We start from the raw sequence: 16,006 nt of genomic DNA, 5'->3' as shown, positions 1-16,006 counted from the left end.
TCCTCCCAGAGATGATGGTGGATCACTGCTCCTTGAATGCTAGCCCTGTGTAAGTATTTTGTCTGCGTGTCTCTTTGTAACTGAAAGGATAGCTAGAAAGGATAGCTGGAATTGCGCTCTCTGAAGCCTCTGCTGTCGAATGAACTATCCTTGAGGGCAGACAAAAGAGATATTGGAGAGCCTGCAGTTTAGTGCTGGGGTTTTTTGGGTTTTTAAGAAATTGTAGTGGACATTGACAATTGATATTGGATTCTGGACAGCAGGAGAAATGATCTGATGATGTTAGGGATGAGTCTAAGGAGGAATAAAGCTGTTTGGCAATACTGTTTATAATATGCTACAGGTGCTGATATAAAGACTAAATGATAAAAAAATATTGTGAGAGCAATTTCTGTTCTTCCCTGTTAATGACTCCAGACTGAACATTTTAATTAGGAGTGAAAGATTCCTTGTATACTGTTGAGGTCATGTTAAGAGTTGCCCAGTTCACTTGAGTCATGCTATGCCCTTGAAGCTACCCATGCTATAGAAGGCAGAGCTGAAAATTATTCTGGGAAGAGGATAAATTATTTGTTTGTTCTCAACTGGAATGGAAAGACACTTGATGAAAAGAGGTAGTTTATCCCTTTGTAAAAACTGTCGTTTGCCTTGGTTATTTGGAGAGGTGCTGACCCTTTCTGAGTGGAAAGGTAAAGAGGACTGAAAGGATTTATGGTAGTTCCCTTCCCTTCTAGGAAAAAGCTTTGTTGTTTTGAGGTCTGTTCATGTAGCTATAAAATGATTAGCAATCCTAACATCAGTTTTCCCTTAGGTTGTGAACATCCTGAGGGGAAAAATTTTAATAAACATTTACCTGGTTTGGAAATACTTTTTTTTTTAAAAAAACAACCCACTTTTTATTTAAATTCTATTCAAGAGGGAATGTAATTGCAGATAGAGAGCGAGAGGAACACTCTTTACTGTGTAGCATGCAGTTAACAAGCCATTAAAAAGAAATCTATCTTTAAAGGAAAGAAGCAGAGATGAAGAGAGCTGACTGCTTTGGAAGAAGGCAACCTATATTCTTCAACAGAGAGTTAGGGGATGCAAGGAATTTTTGTGCAGTTACTGTTCTACTTTCTAGATCATGCAGGGGTTGGTCAGCAATTTTAACTTAGTAATCACTGTGACTCCAATAGTTGTTACTGTCAGTCTTCTGCAAAGACACTTCTTGTGGTACACCAGGCTGTGGTTACTGATATCATGACTGAAATCTCCCTGGTTTCACAAAAAGCCATTACCTTGTAAACCTTGAATGAAACTTGTCATCTGTTCACTTGTACCCAGTTCTCTCTTTTAAGATGGAAATTTGCCCTAGGGAACAGTTCCATATAGTCACATTTTAAAACAACCAACAAAAATGTTGTCCTCTCCTTTATAGTGGTCACTGCTCATTCCTGTGGCCTGTGGGTAGACTGTTCTGGTTTCTTTTTTCTGTGAAATGTATGGGGTTGAACTAGTGATAGTTTTCAGTCATCTCAACAGATTTACGTTCTGAATCCCAGATGTTGGCTACGTTATAAGAACAAATGTTAGGAGAGGTTTTAAACAGCTGTATAGAGAGTGTTTGTTGCCAGTGATGCTTCTGAGTATTCCCTGCTATGCAGGACTGTGTGTATGCAAGAGTCTCTCTTTATATGTGTGTTTTAATAATTTACATTTCTGTATGTGTAGAATGTTCATGTTTATTATCTTGATGTAAGGATGCTGTGTCTAGAATCTGTGGAAAGAAAAGCCAGTAATTCCTTCTTGTTTTTCATAGCTCAAAGAAAATGAATGGCACACTGGATCACCCAGACCAACCTGATCTAGATGCCATCAAGATGTTTGTGGGTCAGGTCCCACGGAGCTGGTGTGAGAAGGATCTAAGAGAACTTTTTGAACAGTATGGTGCTGTCTATGAAATCAATGTCTTGAGGGACAGGAGCCAAAACCCTCCTCAAAGCAAAGGTGAGAGACTTGTGTACTTGCCATGTGATGTCTCAGGTCTCAGCAGCTTTCACACAGTTAGTCTTAGCTGTTTGCCTGTTCAAATGTCTCCATGTGATGGAGCTCTGTGTGACCAGGCATGCACACAAGCCCAGGCTCTGTAAGCCTCTGTGTCTAATTATACATGGACTGTCATCTTGTCATTTGCTGAGCTGAGGAAAATCACCAGGTTTTCTTTAGAGCCCAGAATAGAATAGACCAGACCAGGTTGGAAGAGACCTTCAAGATCATCGCATCCAACCCACCTAAACAACTAACCCTTGGCACCAAGCACCCCATCAAGTCTCCTCCTGAACACCTCCAATGACGGCGACTCCACCACCTCCCCAGGCAGCCCATTCCAATGGGCAATCACTTTCTCTGTATAGAACTTCTTCCTAACATCCAACCTAAACCTCCCCTGGCACAGCCTGGGGATGTGATGAGCATGCTCAAAGAGAATGGATTATGATTGCCAAGCAGAACATCAAATTAATACTGTGTTGCTCCAGAGTATCATTGTGATGCTATGAAGGGATCAGAGTGTTGCTGGATGTGGCACAGTTTTAGATAAAATATGAAATTGAGTACATCAGATCCTAATGTAGTTAGATGCAATATCTTATTTCTTGTGAAACTATAGACCAGCAAATAATTGTAGAGTTTGATAGTGGAAGTAAATAACAATGATTTGGCATATGTATCTGAATTTTGCTTTGGCATATTGGTGGTGTTGGGACAGTTCTGAATAGATCTTATTTTATTACACTTAGAAATCTTTTTAAAATAGTCACCATCAGTAGTACCTGCCTATATCAGTAGTACCTGCCTATATCAGTAGTACCTGCCTATATCAGTAGTACCTGCCTATATCAGTAGTACCTGCCTATTTCAGCACCTAACCTCTTGTCAGATGTTTTGTGCTTTTGGAATTTCTGTACAGTCCATCAAGATTCGGGGTGTTCTTCCTCCACTAACATTTTGTTTCATTGCAGGGTGCTGTTTTGTTACATTTTATACCCGTAAAGCTGCACTAGAAGCACAGAATGCTCTTCACAACATGAAGATCCTCCCAGGGGTAAGAGAAGATACATGCTTTATTGCAGCTATCCTGTTTTTCTGAGCTCTGGCTCCACTGAGATACAAACCTATGTCATTTTGCCCTCAAATAATGTTGTAAAAGAACTAAACAAAACCCAGAACAGTGTTACAAGATTTGTATGATAACAGATCTCCAAGGAATTCTGGAGCATTTGGAAGACTAATAGTAGTGAGGTGGGTGGGCATGGCTCCTATTAATACTCTCTAAGGGGGAATGACGACATATCTTTAGGAAAGCTTTTCTTTCATCTAGAAACGTATTGTTATATGTGCACTTCCACAGAGGCAGTTTAGCCTACCATTTCTTTGTTCTGCAATTTCTACAGGCATGTATTTCTTATACTGTAAAATGAATGCATCTAGGATTAAATAATCTTCCTGCATTTCAGATGCACCATCCTATCCAGATGAAACCAGCGGACAGTGAAAAGAGTAATGGTAAGCTTTGGTAATATCTGAGTTTGGTATCATTCGTGCTAATAGGGAAGCTTGAGGATTTTTCTTTAGTTGAACAGTTTCTGATGAAGTCTTCTTGAATTGGCACCTGATGTTTTTAAAGAAAAATCAAACAAACAGAACCAACAATTCAACAAAACCACACAAAACCGATGTGTTTTCAATGTAGTATGTAATGTAAGTGATGTCTCTAAATTCTGTGACTCATTGTCTGCTGCTGCTTGTGGTAGAACCATGTTGTCAGTTAGGGAAACATCCAGTGAGTTCTTTTTTGTACTAAGGTGGTTTAAATCTCTGTTGGGGACATGAACAGCGGGATTGAGTGCATCCTCAGCAAGTTTATAGATGACACCAAGCTCAGTGTTTTGGCTGATACCATAGAGGGAAGAGACGTTATCCAGAGGGACCTTAACAAGCTAGAGGTAGGCCTGTGCAAAGGCCAACAAGGCCAAGTGCAAGGTCTGGCATCTGGATCAGGGTATTCCCAAACACTGCAAGTTGGATAGTGAGCAGGTTGAGAATGGCCCTGTGGAGAAGGACTTAGGATGATGGTTGATGAGAGGCTCAACATGACCCAGCAATGTGCAGCTGCAGCTCAGAAAGCCAATTGTATGCTGGGCTGCATCCAAAGCAGCATAGATCAACACCCTGTACTTGGCTCTCCTCAGACCCCAGCTGCAGTACTGGGTCCAGCTCTGGTATCTTCAATGTAAGGACCAGCAAGTCCAAAGCACAACTATGAAGACAATCTGAGGGCTGGAGCACCTCTTGTGTGAGGGCAGGCTAAAAGAATTGGGACTATTCAGCCTGGACAAGAGAAGGCTCTGGGGAGACCTTCTTGTGGTGTTTTAACACTTAAAGGGGACCTACAAGAAAGCTGGAGAGGGATGTTTTTACAGTAGGACGAAAGGCAGTGGCTTTCGACTGAAAGAGGGTAGATTTAGATTGTGAGGTTGTGAGGGTGGTGAGACACTGAAACCAACTGTCCAGATAGGTTGTGGGTGGCCCATCCCTGAGGATGTTCAGGGCCAGGTTGGATGGGGCCTTGAGCAACCTGGTCTAGTGGAAGGATCTTTAAGGAGAATTCTTTCATAGTATTGTTGGGAGGAGATTAGAACAGGTTCTCTAAACTAAAGTCAACTTTGCATTATACACACACATGAATATCCTGAGAAAATAATGGAAAGAAGATAAAATATACTGGAGTTTAGGATGACAGTTCTGAGGCTGTTCTGTAGCTTGTGCTAAAGGGTGTGGGTAAAAATACACAAGAGAAAGCATCAGTTAGTGTTTTAACTTGCCATTTGTAAAAGGAGTTATGGGTCTCTTGAACTAAACTGGACTGCAGAAAGGAATTGAAAGCATCTTCCTGCTCTAAGAGCTTGAAAGTCAACTGGATAAAATGTTAATATTTAAGAATCAGTTTCATAGTTTCATTCTGGGTTGGAAGGAACCACAAGGATCATCTAGTTCCAACACCCCTGCCATGGGCAGGGACACCCCACACTAGATCAGGCTGGCCAGAGCCTCATCCAGCCTGCTCTTAAACACCCCCAGGGACAGGGCCTCGACCACCTCCCTGGACAACCCATTCCAGGGTCTCACCACTCTCATGGTGAAGAACCTCCTCCTCACATCTAGCTTGAATCTCCCCACCTCCAGCTTCATTCCATTCCCCCTAGTCCTGTCACTACCTGAGATCCTGAGAAGTCCTTCCCCAGCCTTCCTGTAGGCCCCCTTCAGATACTGGAAGGCCACAATGAGGTCACCTCGGAGCCTTCTCTTCTGCAGACTGAACAGCCCCAACTCCTTCAGTCTGTCCTCACAGGAGAGGTGCTCCAGCCCTCTGATCATCCTTGTGGCCCTTCTCTGGACACCTTCCAGCACCTCCACATCCCTCTTGTAATAGGGGCTCCAGAACTGGACAGTTTAAGTCATGTCAGCTGGAATAGCTTGGAATTTTCCTCTTCACCGTACAAGATGCAGCAAATAAGTTGATTTCCCCTCAGCATGGCACAAAGTAGGAAAAGACTTTCTCTGTTAAAGCTTCAAATTGTGCCACAGCCTTCATCATGTAATATTTTAAATGGTGCTGAATGTTGTATGTGCAAAGTGGTTTATCTTTCCAAATGGTATTCTGTAGACTTTGCTTCATCCTTCAAAGGAAAGAGTTTTTGAGGTGATTAGCATCCTTAAATAGGTAAAATGAGAGGTAAAAGGTTCTGTTCTGGATGTGAATTTACCCCACTCCCTTAAGTGACCTTTAACTGCTATTAGTAATCACTGACTGAGAAATTAAGAGAAATGTCCTTCTGGACTGTTTTTAAAGAGTCAGTACACTGATAGGTGTTCCTCAGCTCTGATCTATCTGGTAGCTTCAGCATTTAGAGGCAAGATACAGTAGCACATATTGTTCTGATCTGAGGTTTCATTTTCATGCTTTTGGTACAGATCAGAATGGGTGAATCTAAAACTGTTCTAACAGCTGCTGTTGCTTCCACTGTTGAGACAGGAGCATGAGGAGATAGGCAGATCTAAATTTAAGTGATTGGCATGATAAAGAGGCTAGAAAGAAGCTTTCTGCAGCTCACTTGATTCTTTAGATACATTTAGGTATGTTTGTAGTTTAAGGACAGAAAAAGCAAAGGATGAAAACAGCCCAGTAAAATACATTCAAGTCTTCTCTCAGTCACTAGGAACCAAATGTAGGACACAGAGCAAAGTGCTCAATGTGATACATTTCTGTCTTTTCTTACATTCTTTCAGTTCACAGGCTTGCAAGGGAGAGGCAGAAAAATCTAAACATAAAACATCCTAAGACAGGCATCCTTCAGGTTCATTGAGGTGCCTCATAAGTATCCTCTTAAACTGAAGAGACTACGTTATTTGGAATCTGGTTTTGACACCCCTCTGCCCTAAATATGGGGGAAATAGCTGCATTTGATGGAGAGGGCTTGACAAAATAAGATCTAGAAGTGCATATTTGCTGGTAATACTCATGTCCTCTGCTTTCTTAGCAGTAGAAGATAGGAAGTTGTTTATTGGGATGATATCCAAGAAGTGCAATGAAAATGATATCCGAGTGATGTTCTCCCCCTTTGGGCAGATTGAAGAGTGCAGGATATTACGGGGCCCAGATGGCCTGAGCCGAGGTAAGCAGGAAGCTTTCTAGACACTTCAGGGTTCTCCACTAGATGTTGCCTTTTGCAAGTCAAGGTGGCATTTCAGCTCTTTCTGTGATTCTTGCACCATTCCACCACTCCACTCCCCCAGACATTTTTATTTCTTTATTCATCCCAGTAATTGCAGACATAGTGAATGACTTGGTTCCTATTTGTTCTTTCCCCAGGTTGTGCATTTGTGACTTTTACAACAAGAGCCATGGCACAAACAGCAATCAAAGCAATGCACCAAGCACAAACCATGGAGGTAAAACAAGTTAGTGGGTGTCAAGGGAGGCTGTAGTTTGTCAGGCAGTCAGTGTGGAGTTTGGAGGACTAGAGAGCGGAGAGAATGTGTGCTGTGTGTTTCTTCACAAATACCACTCCTGGACCTCTGTATTTATGTTGCTCCTTTTTGTAGAGCTTGAGATAGAGACTGCATCCTAGACAAAATACCAGATAGCATTAAAAGCAAATGAGATTTTGAACCTTTGACGAAATGTGCTGTTTGAATTCATGTATGTAGGTGGGGAGAGGGGAGGGAAGTGCTTCCAATGATTTGGTCTCAGTGCAGTATTTTTGTGATTCCTGGGGACAGCCAGTATGTAATTGTTTGAATTGCTGTTTGCAGGGTTGCTCTTCTCCCATTGTGGTAAAATTTGCAGACACGCAGAAGGACAAAGAGCAGAAACGAATTGCTCAGCAACTCCAGCAACAAATGCAACAGATCAGTGCTGCCTCGGTATGGGGAAACCTGGCTGGTCTCAACACGCTTGGACCCCAGTACTTAGCAGTGAGTTTCTGATTTGGGTTCTTTTTGTCTCTTCAGGGCCTGCAGTGTCTGACTATCTTGCAGAGTGCAATGAATTAAATTTTAGAAGGCCATAAACTTCTCTCAGCATTGATGATACTGAGCGAGGGAAGGGTTGTGCTGTTGCTTTGCCTGCAGTGTGATGCATGGGCAGCGTGGATTTGCACTTTGGTGGTGCTCTGGCTTGTAGGATGTGAGGGGAGTTCTCTTACGCTTTTCTGCAATGTGGTGCATGGGCAGTGGGCATTCCCTTTGTGACGGCGCTCTGGCTGTGGTGTGATGCATTTTCTCCCCGAAGCGGAGCCAGCCCTCACTCTCACTCTTGTTTTGTTTTTTGGTGTAATGTCTAGCTTTATTTGCAGCTCCTTCAGCAGACAGCAGCTGCATCATCTGGGAACCTGAACACATTGAGCAGCCTCCACCCAATGGGAGGTGAGTTTTTTTTCCACCAGAAGACAAATTCAGGGCTAAAAAAAGGAGGGTAGAGAAAGTTGCCAAAAGGTTGTAGACACATTAACCTCATTGGAAAAAAGTAATCCTGAATTTCCCCACTTCTTTGAAAGGACAGGAATGCTCTGCTAGAAGTGTGGATGTTCCTTCTTAATCTTAGTTAACCACTGTCCCCAAGGTAAGTTGTATGCCAGCAAGCTCCCCTACCTCTGGCACTTAAGGTTGTCTTCCCGTATGGAAACAGAAAGGTGGCGCTCTCCATGTGTTTGCTTTCATCCAAACAGGTGCATATGTGCAGCATTGTGTTTTGAACTAAGCACCAATGCACATGTTTCAGCTTAGGTTTCCTGTTTTAAGCAGAAAAAACAGTATAGCAGTTCATGTTAATTGTTACTGCAGTTAGGACTGGGGCAGGGGCTCATTAGCTGAGGTGGCCTACAAAGCCTTCAGGGCAATTCTGTCTGCACTATTTACAAAACACCTTAAAAGTCAACAACTCAGAGGTATAAATAACATACTGAATGGCATTTTGAATGAATTATTCCAAGTCTGATTCTTCACAGAAAGTTTCAGATTAAAAATCCTGTTACTATCGCAGCTGATCTCCTTTCTAAAATTAAGCAGGTCATAGATCCCAACCTGAATGAGACTTTGCAGACAAAACTTAATATTAACCCTGTTTAAAAGCAGATAGTTTAAAAGCAGATAGGAGAGCAATGCGATGACAAGAGGACAGGTGCAGTGTGCACGTGCCAAACTGCTTCAGAAAGGAACCGAGCTGCTCCGTTCTTCACTGGCTCCTGCACTTGCACTCGTAACCCTCTGTAGCATAATAAAAAGAACAAATATGACTTTTTTGGTTTAGTATCCTCCTTTTATGTTACAGTGGTACCTTAAGAATCTAAATATATAAATAAAGGCTGAATCATCTTGTTTCAGGCACTAGATGTGGTTATAGGGGAACAGATCCTGTCATAAAGAAAACAATTGAAAAATACTTCAAAACCCAAACAAACTATGCTGAGGATTGTGGAAGGATATTAGAAAATAAGTGGGTTTTACTGCATTGGCACTTACATTCTTATGTGCCCTGTTTACCTACTGAAGTTACAAAAGTGAGATTTTAATTGAGACGTGTGCTTTGTCTCCAAGTGTTTCCTGAACATCTGGAAGGTGAGCTGCCACATCTGCCTAGGGAGTTTTGCTGCTGTTACATGAACAGTGATTAGCTTAATTTTGGGTTTTGTTTTGTAAGGAATTACTGAAGACTGTCTGAAGTCAGATAAGGAGGACTTGTTAGAATAAGCAAAGGTAGAGACAAAAAAGGAGAGCAAGGGAAAAGGCAAGAGAGGCAGAACTGGAAGAATAGACCTAGGCTCCCACTGGATGGCTAAATAAAGAATTCAAGAGAAGATCTTACCAGTAATCATCCCATGGCATTAAACAGGGGGGTAGGACTGACCCAATGGTTTCATTCACAAACTGTGACTCAAAAGTCAGGTGAGTTAGATGAGTAAATTAACCAGTTAAGTTCATTAAGACAAGGATACCTCCCTTCCCCTGCAGTGTTCCTGGCTGCTCACCCACAGTACGCCTGACGTTTTCTATTCCTCCTTACCTCTCCTTGTCAGACCCACTGACCAGCCTGGCTGATCGTATGGTCAGGAGTTGTTGATGCTTCACATTTTCTCACAAGTGACTTGTTTCTTGGCTGCCAAGGGGGCCAAACAAAATATGCTGATACTCAGATAATGGTGGGCTAAAGGTGTGGGTTTGGGCCCTCCTTGAGTTACAGCTGTTCCCTTGCAGAGAGAGTGAAGGGAGATGACAAAAGAGGAGGTTGTTGGCCTGGTTGTTAAAGTTCTCTGGCTTGCAGATTTGCTGTCAGATGCTGGTTTAACTCTCAGCTGAAGCTGCCATGCTTTTGTGACTGGAGAGAACACTTCCTGAAAATTTCTGCACTCCAGAGGGTGTGTCTGGGATCATGTCCACCTGGTCATTTACTCATCCATCTGGGCAAAGAAAAAACTAAATCTTGTAGTTAAAACAAGGAATCAAAGTGTGAAACAAAAATAAATATCGGTAACTAGTGTTAAGCCTGTTGTTTCTAAGCTCCTTCCCACTACTCCATTGTGATGTGCTGGTGTCATTAGACCTGTGGAGCTTGGTTGGTGGTGACTGTTACGGGAGAAACTCTGTGCATTGTTCACTGTTTTGCAGGACTGAATGCAATGCAGTTACAGAACCTGGCTGCATTAGCAGCTGCCGCCAGCGCAGCTCAGAATACACCCAGCGGTACCGCTGCACTCACGTCCTCCAGCAGTCCCCTGAGTGTGCTCACCAGCTCAGGTAAGACACTGCCCATGCTGCCCTGCATCATGATGTGGAGTTGCCTCAGGATGTCACCTGCTTTTTGTGTCCCTTTTTATCACTTCCGTATTGATTCTTTAAGTTTTACAAATAGAGTAATTGGCCTTTGTCTAGGGTAGATATCTTTGCACCATCAAAGGCTTTTTTTACCTGCTGTGTTCCTTCTTCCAAATGGTCAGATTAATTTAGAGTACAAAGAATTTTTAAGATCATCAGGAAGCAGAAAGGTAAGTGACCTCTTTCTAGTCACATTACTATAGTCTTCTCTCATATTTAGTTTATCCATGACATTAGGCAGGTATTGTGGCAGATGTACACTGTTCTTCTGGCCAGGGAGATAGAAGATGCTTTAAGCATGAAGTAATACATACTGTGCTCTAGAACAGTACAATTTGTACTCCTCTGGCATTAACAAAGCTGAGGATACTAGAATTAGCTCATAGCAGCAAAAACAAAAAGATCTTTAGCACATTTGTTGGAAAGCAGTTGTCTAGAACTGAGTGTATCATAGTATCATTCAGGGTTGGAAGGGACCACAAGGATCATCTATATGATTTGGTCTTCTGTTTTTCTTTTGTGTGGTTTGGTTTTGTGTTTTTGTTTTGGGTTGTTTTTTTTTTCACCTTAGGTCATGTACATTATCCAGAGAGGCCAAAATGTCCAAATAGCATTCTGTTGCTATCCTGTTGTCAAATGTGATCATTAAATGCAGCAAGCAAGCAAAAGAAAAAGAAATAAATTAAAATGTGCTTACCTCAGCCATGCTCAGTTTTTACCACCAATGAGGATCAGTATCCTACTCAGTTATTTCTGTCTTACTGTCATTTTTTTCTAAATCCTGACAGAGGAAGGGACATTATCTGTTTTCAGGGTGTCAGTTTTCCTGTGTGGTATATGGGTTTGTCTTTGTATTGCTGGGTTTTTTTCTTTTTCTTTCTTTTGTGTTCTTTGCTGTGTTTGGTTGGTTGGTTTTTTGGTTGTTTTGCTTGGTTGGTTAGGTTGGGTTTGTTTGGTTTTATTTTCATAAGAAGCCTGATTGCTTAGGCAGTTTTGAAATTCAGCCCAGAGTTGACATCCTTCCCTGTGACTGTAAGAGACCAAAGCAGTTTGTGGGATGCTTTAAATTTCCACAGGTAGCTTTTTGTGTTGTTTAGGAGGACCAAGGAGCTGGGCTAACAGATTACAAAGAGATTACAAGGAAAAGATGTTTAGAAAACCTTGTGTCACATGATAAGGAGTTAAACCATGGCTTCTTTGCACAGTTTTCTACTTAGAGAAATCCCCAAGAAAGAATTCAGCTCAAAGAATATTCTGATGCTGGACAGGGCTTTTTCTGCAGCATAACTTGGTGGTCTGCAATCCTTACAGATTAAAATTTCACAATTTATCCTGTCTCCCAGCTATGGTGTGCTATTCTGCAGTTAATAAAACAACAAAGGGTTGAGGCTACAAAGAGCTGCACTTATAACCTGCTAATGCTGCTCCATCACAGAAAAAGCAAGAAGATGAAAACACCTGAGAATTTCTCCTTTATTTCTTCATACTGTAGTAGTGCTGGAACTGTCAGGTTACATTTTGATGTGACTGGCATTTAGAACTAAGACTTCCTTGTTGGTTGAGGTGGAAAGAGGGATTGGCAGAGTGTGAAGTTGAAACGCCAGATATGCTAGAAAAGGAAGAGATAGCCTCTGCTCAGAAGTGTACAGTGCAAGGGCAATCAACACAAATTGCAACAGGCAACTCTGACTGCATATGAAAGAACAACTGAATTACTGATGGGAGTGATTAAGCTCCAGAAGAAGACGATTCATATTTCTATGTACATTGTATGCAGTGATATAGAAGGCTGTTGTACTCCACACATTCCAGGCATCCCTCCTGAACCATTCCTGGACCTTGAAAATACTTGTTTCATAGCTGTTTGGTATCAGGTGTTAGTAAACACCTTCCTTGTCTGTGGGACATATGGCAACATCTACATGATAACCTCTTAAACCTAACTGAAGATGGGATGACTACCGGCTTGACTTCTGTCCATCTGTCATCCAAATGTTCACCTAATGCTTGTTTGGGTATCTCTCCCAGACTGTCCTCAAACTGCATTGTTGGTGGGAAAATCCAGACAATCACCATGTGTAGATACCTTTCTGTTATTTTCCTTCACCTGCACTGGTACCTTCTGTGTTTGGAGAATTTGAAGTCCACACAGTTTAGAGTCTGTGGACTGTGTATAGGTTCCTTATCAAAGTGGTTGAACTCAAGAGGTGTTAGGTATTGTTTTGCTGTCTTCCTGCTCACCTCAGGTGGTTTTACTTAGATAGTTCCATGCAGTGTTGTGTATTTTGATGTAGAATAGGATGGAGCAAAGCCTTCAACCCTGCAATAAAGCAGCTACTCTGAAACAACAAAACTGCTGCTGCATCCACCTATAGGTAGTCTGTGGTACAGAGACAAACTGATTTAAACTGCTAGCTTTTGAAAGGAAGGTTCAAGAAAATACTAAAGAAGTATTTCAGGATTGAAGCATTGTCTGACATCTTTTTGACTTGGACTTCAGTAAGAATTGTCTTCTCCAGGGGAAAGTACAGGGTCTGCAAAAGATGATATGCATTTCCATGTGTCCAGCAGAATTGTTTTCAGAGGCACTGTAGTCTTTCTGCTATTGTTGGAACTAATCCTGGTACAGTTCAGTCAGATTCATGGCCTGGATTTTAGTGTTCCTTAGATCATTGCTTGGGTGCTAGATGACTGAATTAGAATAGACTTAACTGTTCCCTCAGTTTCCCTACCTCCATAACTTGGTAGTTGATGTATTGGTCACAGTTTCATCTTTCCTAGCTATTCTTTGCTACATACTCAAATTTTCTGAAACCTTTTCAAGAATTGTCAGTTAGTTCTCTTAGAGTCTTTCTGACTAGGTATAATTCACAGATACATCTAAACAACCTTGGCGGGAAGCACAAAACCCCAGCAACCCAACAAAAGCTTCACAGAAGCAATATTAAGCATTAGGGATGGAATGAAGAACATACATTGGTTTTCCATCCCCGTTATTATGTACTGTTTCCTGATCTAAAATAACACACACAAGCCAAACCAGAAAGGATGATTGGAGCTGTGGAACTCCTTCCCTATGAGATGCAGCAAGGGAGTCTGAAAAATAGAAGACTGAGATGAGAGGAGGATATGAATGAAGCCTACGAATACATGTGTCGGGATGGAAACAAACAGGAAAAGACCAGTGGTTAGATATTTCAAGAGAAGAATTATAGGATGTCAGGTGGAGTTGCCAGCTGACAGTTCATAACTCAAATAATTCTTTCTTTGCATAGAGCACAATTTAAATTGCAATACCCATGCCTTATCATATAATAGAGTCCAATGATTAAAAATAATGAATGAAAATAGTTGCTTTAATACAAAGACATTGCCCTTGGCTGAAAAAAAATCCTAGATTCACAGATTGCTGTCTTGGTACCTATGCACCAAGTAGTATACCTTTGTATTTCTGCTCTACTGTTACTTATCACAGTATAACTAAGGTTGGAAGAGACCTCGAGGATCATCAAGTCCAACCTATCACCACAGACCTCGTGACTGGACCATGGCACCAAGTGCTACGTCCAATCCCCTCTTGAACACCTCCAGGGACAGTGACTCCACCACCTCCCTGGGCAGCACATTCCAATGACAAACGACTCGCTCAGTGAAGAGCTTTCTCCTCACCTCCAGCCTACACTTCCCATGGCGCAGCTTGAGACTGTGTCCCCTTGTTCTGGTGCTGGTTTCCTGGGAACAGAGACCAACCCCTTCCTGGCTACAACCACCTTTCAGGTAGTTGTAGACAGCAATAAGATCTCCCCTGACCCTCCTCTTCTCCAGGCTAAACAATCCCAGCTCCCTCAGCCTCTCCTCATGGGGCTTGTGCTCAAGGCCTCTCACCAGCCTTGTTGCCCTTCCCTGGACACCTTCAAGTGTCTCAATATCCTTCCTAAACTGAGGAGCCCAGAACTGGACACAGGACTCAAGGTGTGGCCTAACCAGCTCAGAGTACAGGGGCACAATGACTTCCCTGCTCCTGCTGGCCACACTATTCCTTATGCAGGCCAGGATGCCATTGGCCTTCTTGGCTACCTGGGCACACTGCTGGCTCATGTTTAGGCGGCTGTCGATCAGTACCCCCAGGTCCCTCTCTGTTTGGGAGCTCTCCAGCCACTCTGACCCCAGCCTGTAGCTCTGCCTTCAGTCATCATAAGGAATGAGTTGCTTACTCAATACAGCCAATCTTACATGCATATGAAAAACAAAATAAACCAAACAGTGATAGAGTGTGTTGGTGTTTTCAGTACTAAAAGATTTCCTTTTTTTGCCTAAAGGGATTCCTGACAAAGTCAGCTAAACTGCAGTAGCTGTGTTCAGCTTTTTGCGGTGTTTTAAACAAATTTATGTAAAGTCACAACCTTTTTAAAGTAGGGAGGACATCTGTTCTCTCTTTTATCTTGCTCTCTAGGCTTGGCTTCGTTCTTTTTTGTCTCATACCACTACTCTTTTATTGTGTTTTGGGGTTTTTGTGTTTGGTTGGTTTGGTGGGGTTTTTTAATGGTGCTCTCGTGTGTGAAATGTAGCATCTTTGTGAATTATGCTGATCAGCCTTAAAGGTTGCAGGAACACATCTTCTAAAATTGAGGCAGCTGTATCTTTTCTGAACTCTGACTGTGGGGTTTTTTGGTTTGTTGGTGATGTTGTTGGGGTTTTTTTTTTTGTTTCTTTGGTTCTTTTTTTAATATAAACTTGAGGATTTTTTCCAACATTTCATATGCTTCTGATAGGGTGGGAAGTGTCTCCTTTTCTACAGAGAAGCACCTTAAAATACAGTTTGGGACATAGTCTTTCAATCTCCAAGTTATTAAGAGAGTTTGTCTGGAACCTTTCCTACAGGAGGTTTGTCATTTCCTCTGTCAGTAGGAAAACTGAACAGTAGTAGGAAGTGCAGCTCCCTGGGTTCTCTGCAGCTTTTGTTAGGTACAGTTACCTTGATTAAGTACAACATTTGTTGAGTCTCATTAGGCAAGTTTGCTGTGTTCTGTATCCCACTCCAGCAGGGACTTTGTGCCACTTATGTGCAGTGGTTAATATAGTGGTAGCCTGTGAGAATCTGCTTGAGAGATGCCAGCAATTCTTGTAAAAGTTTGCCTGGATGAATAATGAAATCACGAAGGAAATCAAAAGAGCCTGGATTTCAGTTCTTCTGTTATCCGTGTGGTCAAAGCCCTTTGGAAAGCAGACTACAAGATATTTCTAAAGCACCAACATTCAGCATCTTTTAATTGGTAGAAACCATAAGGAATTTTGCTTTTCTGATTTACCTTCTTCAGATTTCTGAATAGTTCACAAACCTGTTAGGAAAACCATTGCTTCATAATCACTAAAATACTCTTCCTTGGTTTGTCATGCCCATAGTCCATGTAGATGACCTGAACTTGACCTTCTTTTTCTTTTGATATGCCATCTTGGCAAACTGTTCTTTTGGTTTTGATGTCTGATTCTGTAGAATTAACTCTGCCTGTTACAGAATTTGGCAGGCTGTGTCACAGGATCACGGGATGTTAGGGGTTGGACAGGACCTCCGGAGATCAAGTCCAACCCCCCT

General features: G+C 42.1%; 1 protein-coding gene across 3 annotated transcripts in view; it reads left to right on the top strand.

Annotated features, from left to right (window-relative positions):
• The window catches only part of CELF1 (CUGBP Elav-like family member 1), a 53,438-nt gene that overhangs the window by 23,832 nt on the left and 13,600 nt on the right, over positions 1-16,006 (top strand). For all 3 annotated transcript variants that reach the window (XM_068161584.1, XM_068161583.1, XM_068161582.1), the window contains exons 3-10: positions 1,802-1,989; positions 3,003-3,085; positions 3,498-3,546; positions 6,582-6,716; positions 6,914-6,993; positions 7,357-7,518; positions 7,887-7,968; positions 10,207-10,335. In XM_068161584.1, the coding sequence (XP_068017685.1) occupies positions 1,812-1,989; positions 3,003-3,085; positions 3,498-3,546; positions 6,582-6,716; positions 6,914-6,993; positions 7,357-7,518; positions 7,887-7,968; positions 10,207-10,335 (898 nt within the window). In that variant the 5' untranslated portion in view covers positions 1,802-1,811. The remainder of the gene's footprint in view (positions 1-1,801; positions 1,990-3,002; positions 3,086-3,497; positions 3,547-6,581; positions 6,717-6,913; positions 6,994-7,356; positions 7,519-7,886; positions 7,969-10,206; positions 10,336-16,006) is intronic.

Source organism: Melanerpes formicivorus, unplaced genomic scaffold (genome assembly GCF_026170545.1).
Source record: "Melanerpes formicivorus ecotype bairdi unplaced genomic scaffold, bMelFor1.0.p_v2 SCAF_58, whole genome shotgun sequence".
In the NCBI taxonomy this organism is placed as follows: Eukaryota; Metazoa; Chordata; class Aves; order Piciformes; family Picidae; genus Melanerpes; species Melanerpes formicivorus.
The sequence above is the reverse complement of the archived record's forward strand: the minus strand, read 5'-3'. Positions and strand labels throughout refer to the sequence as shown.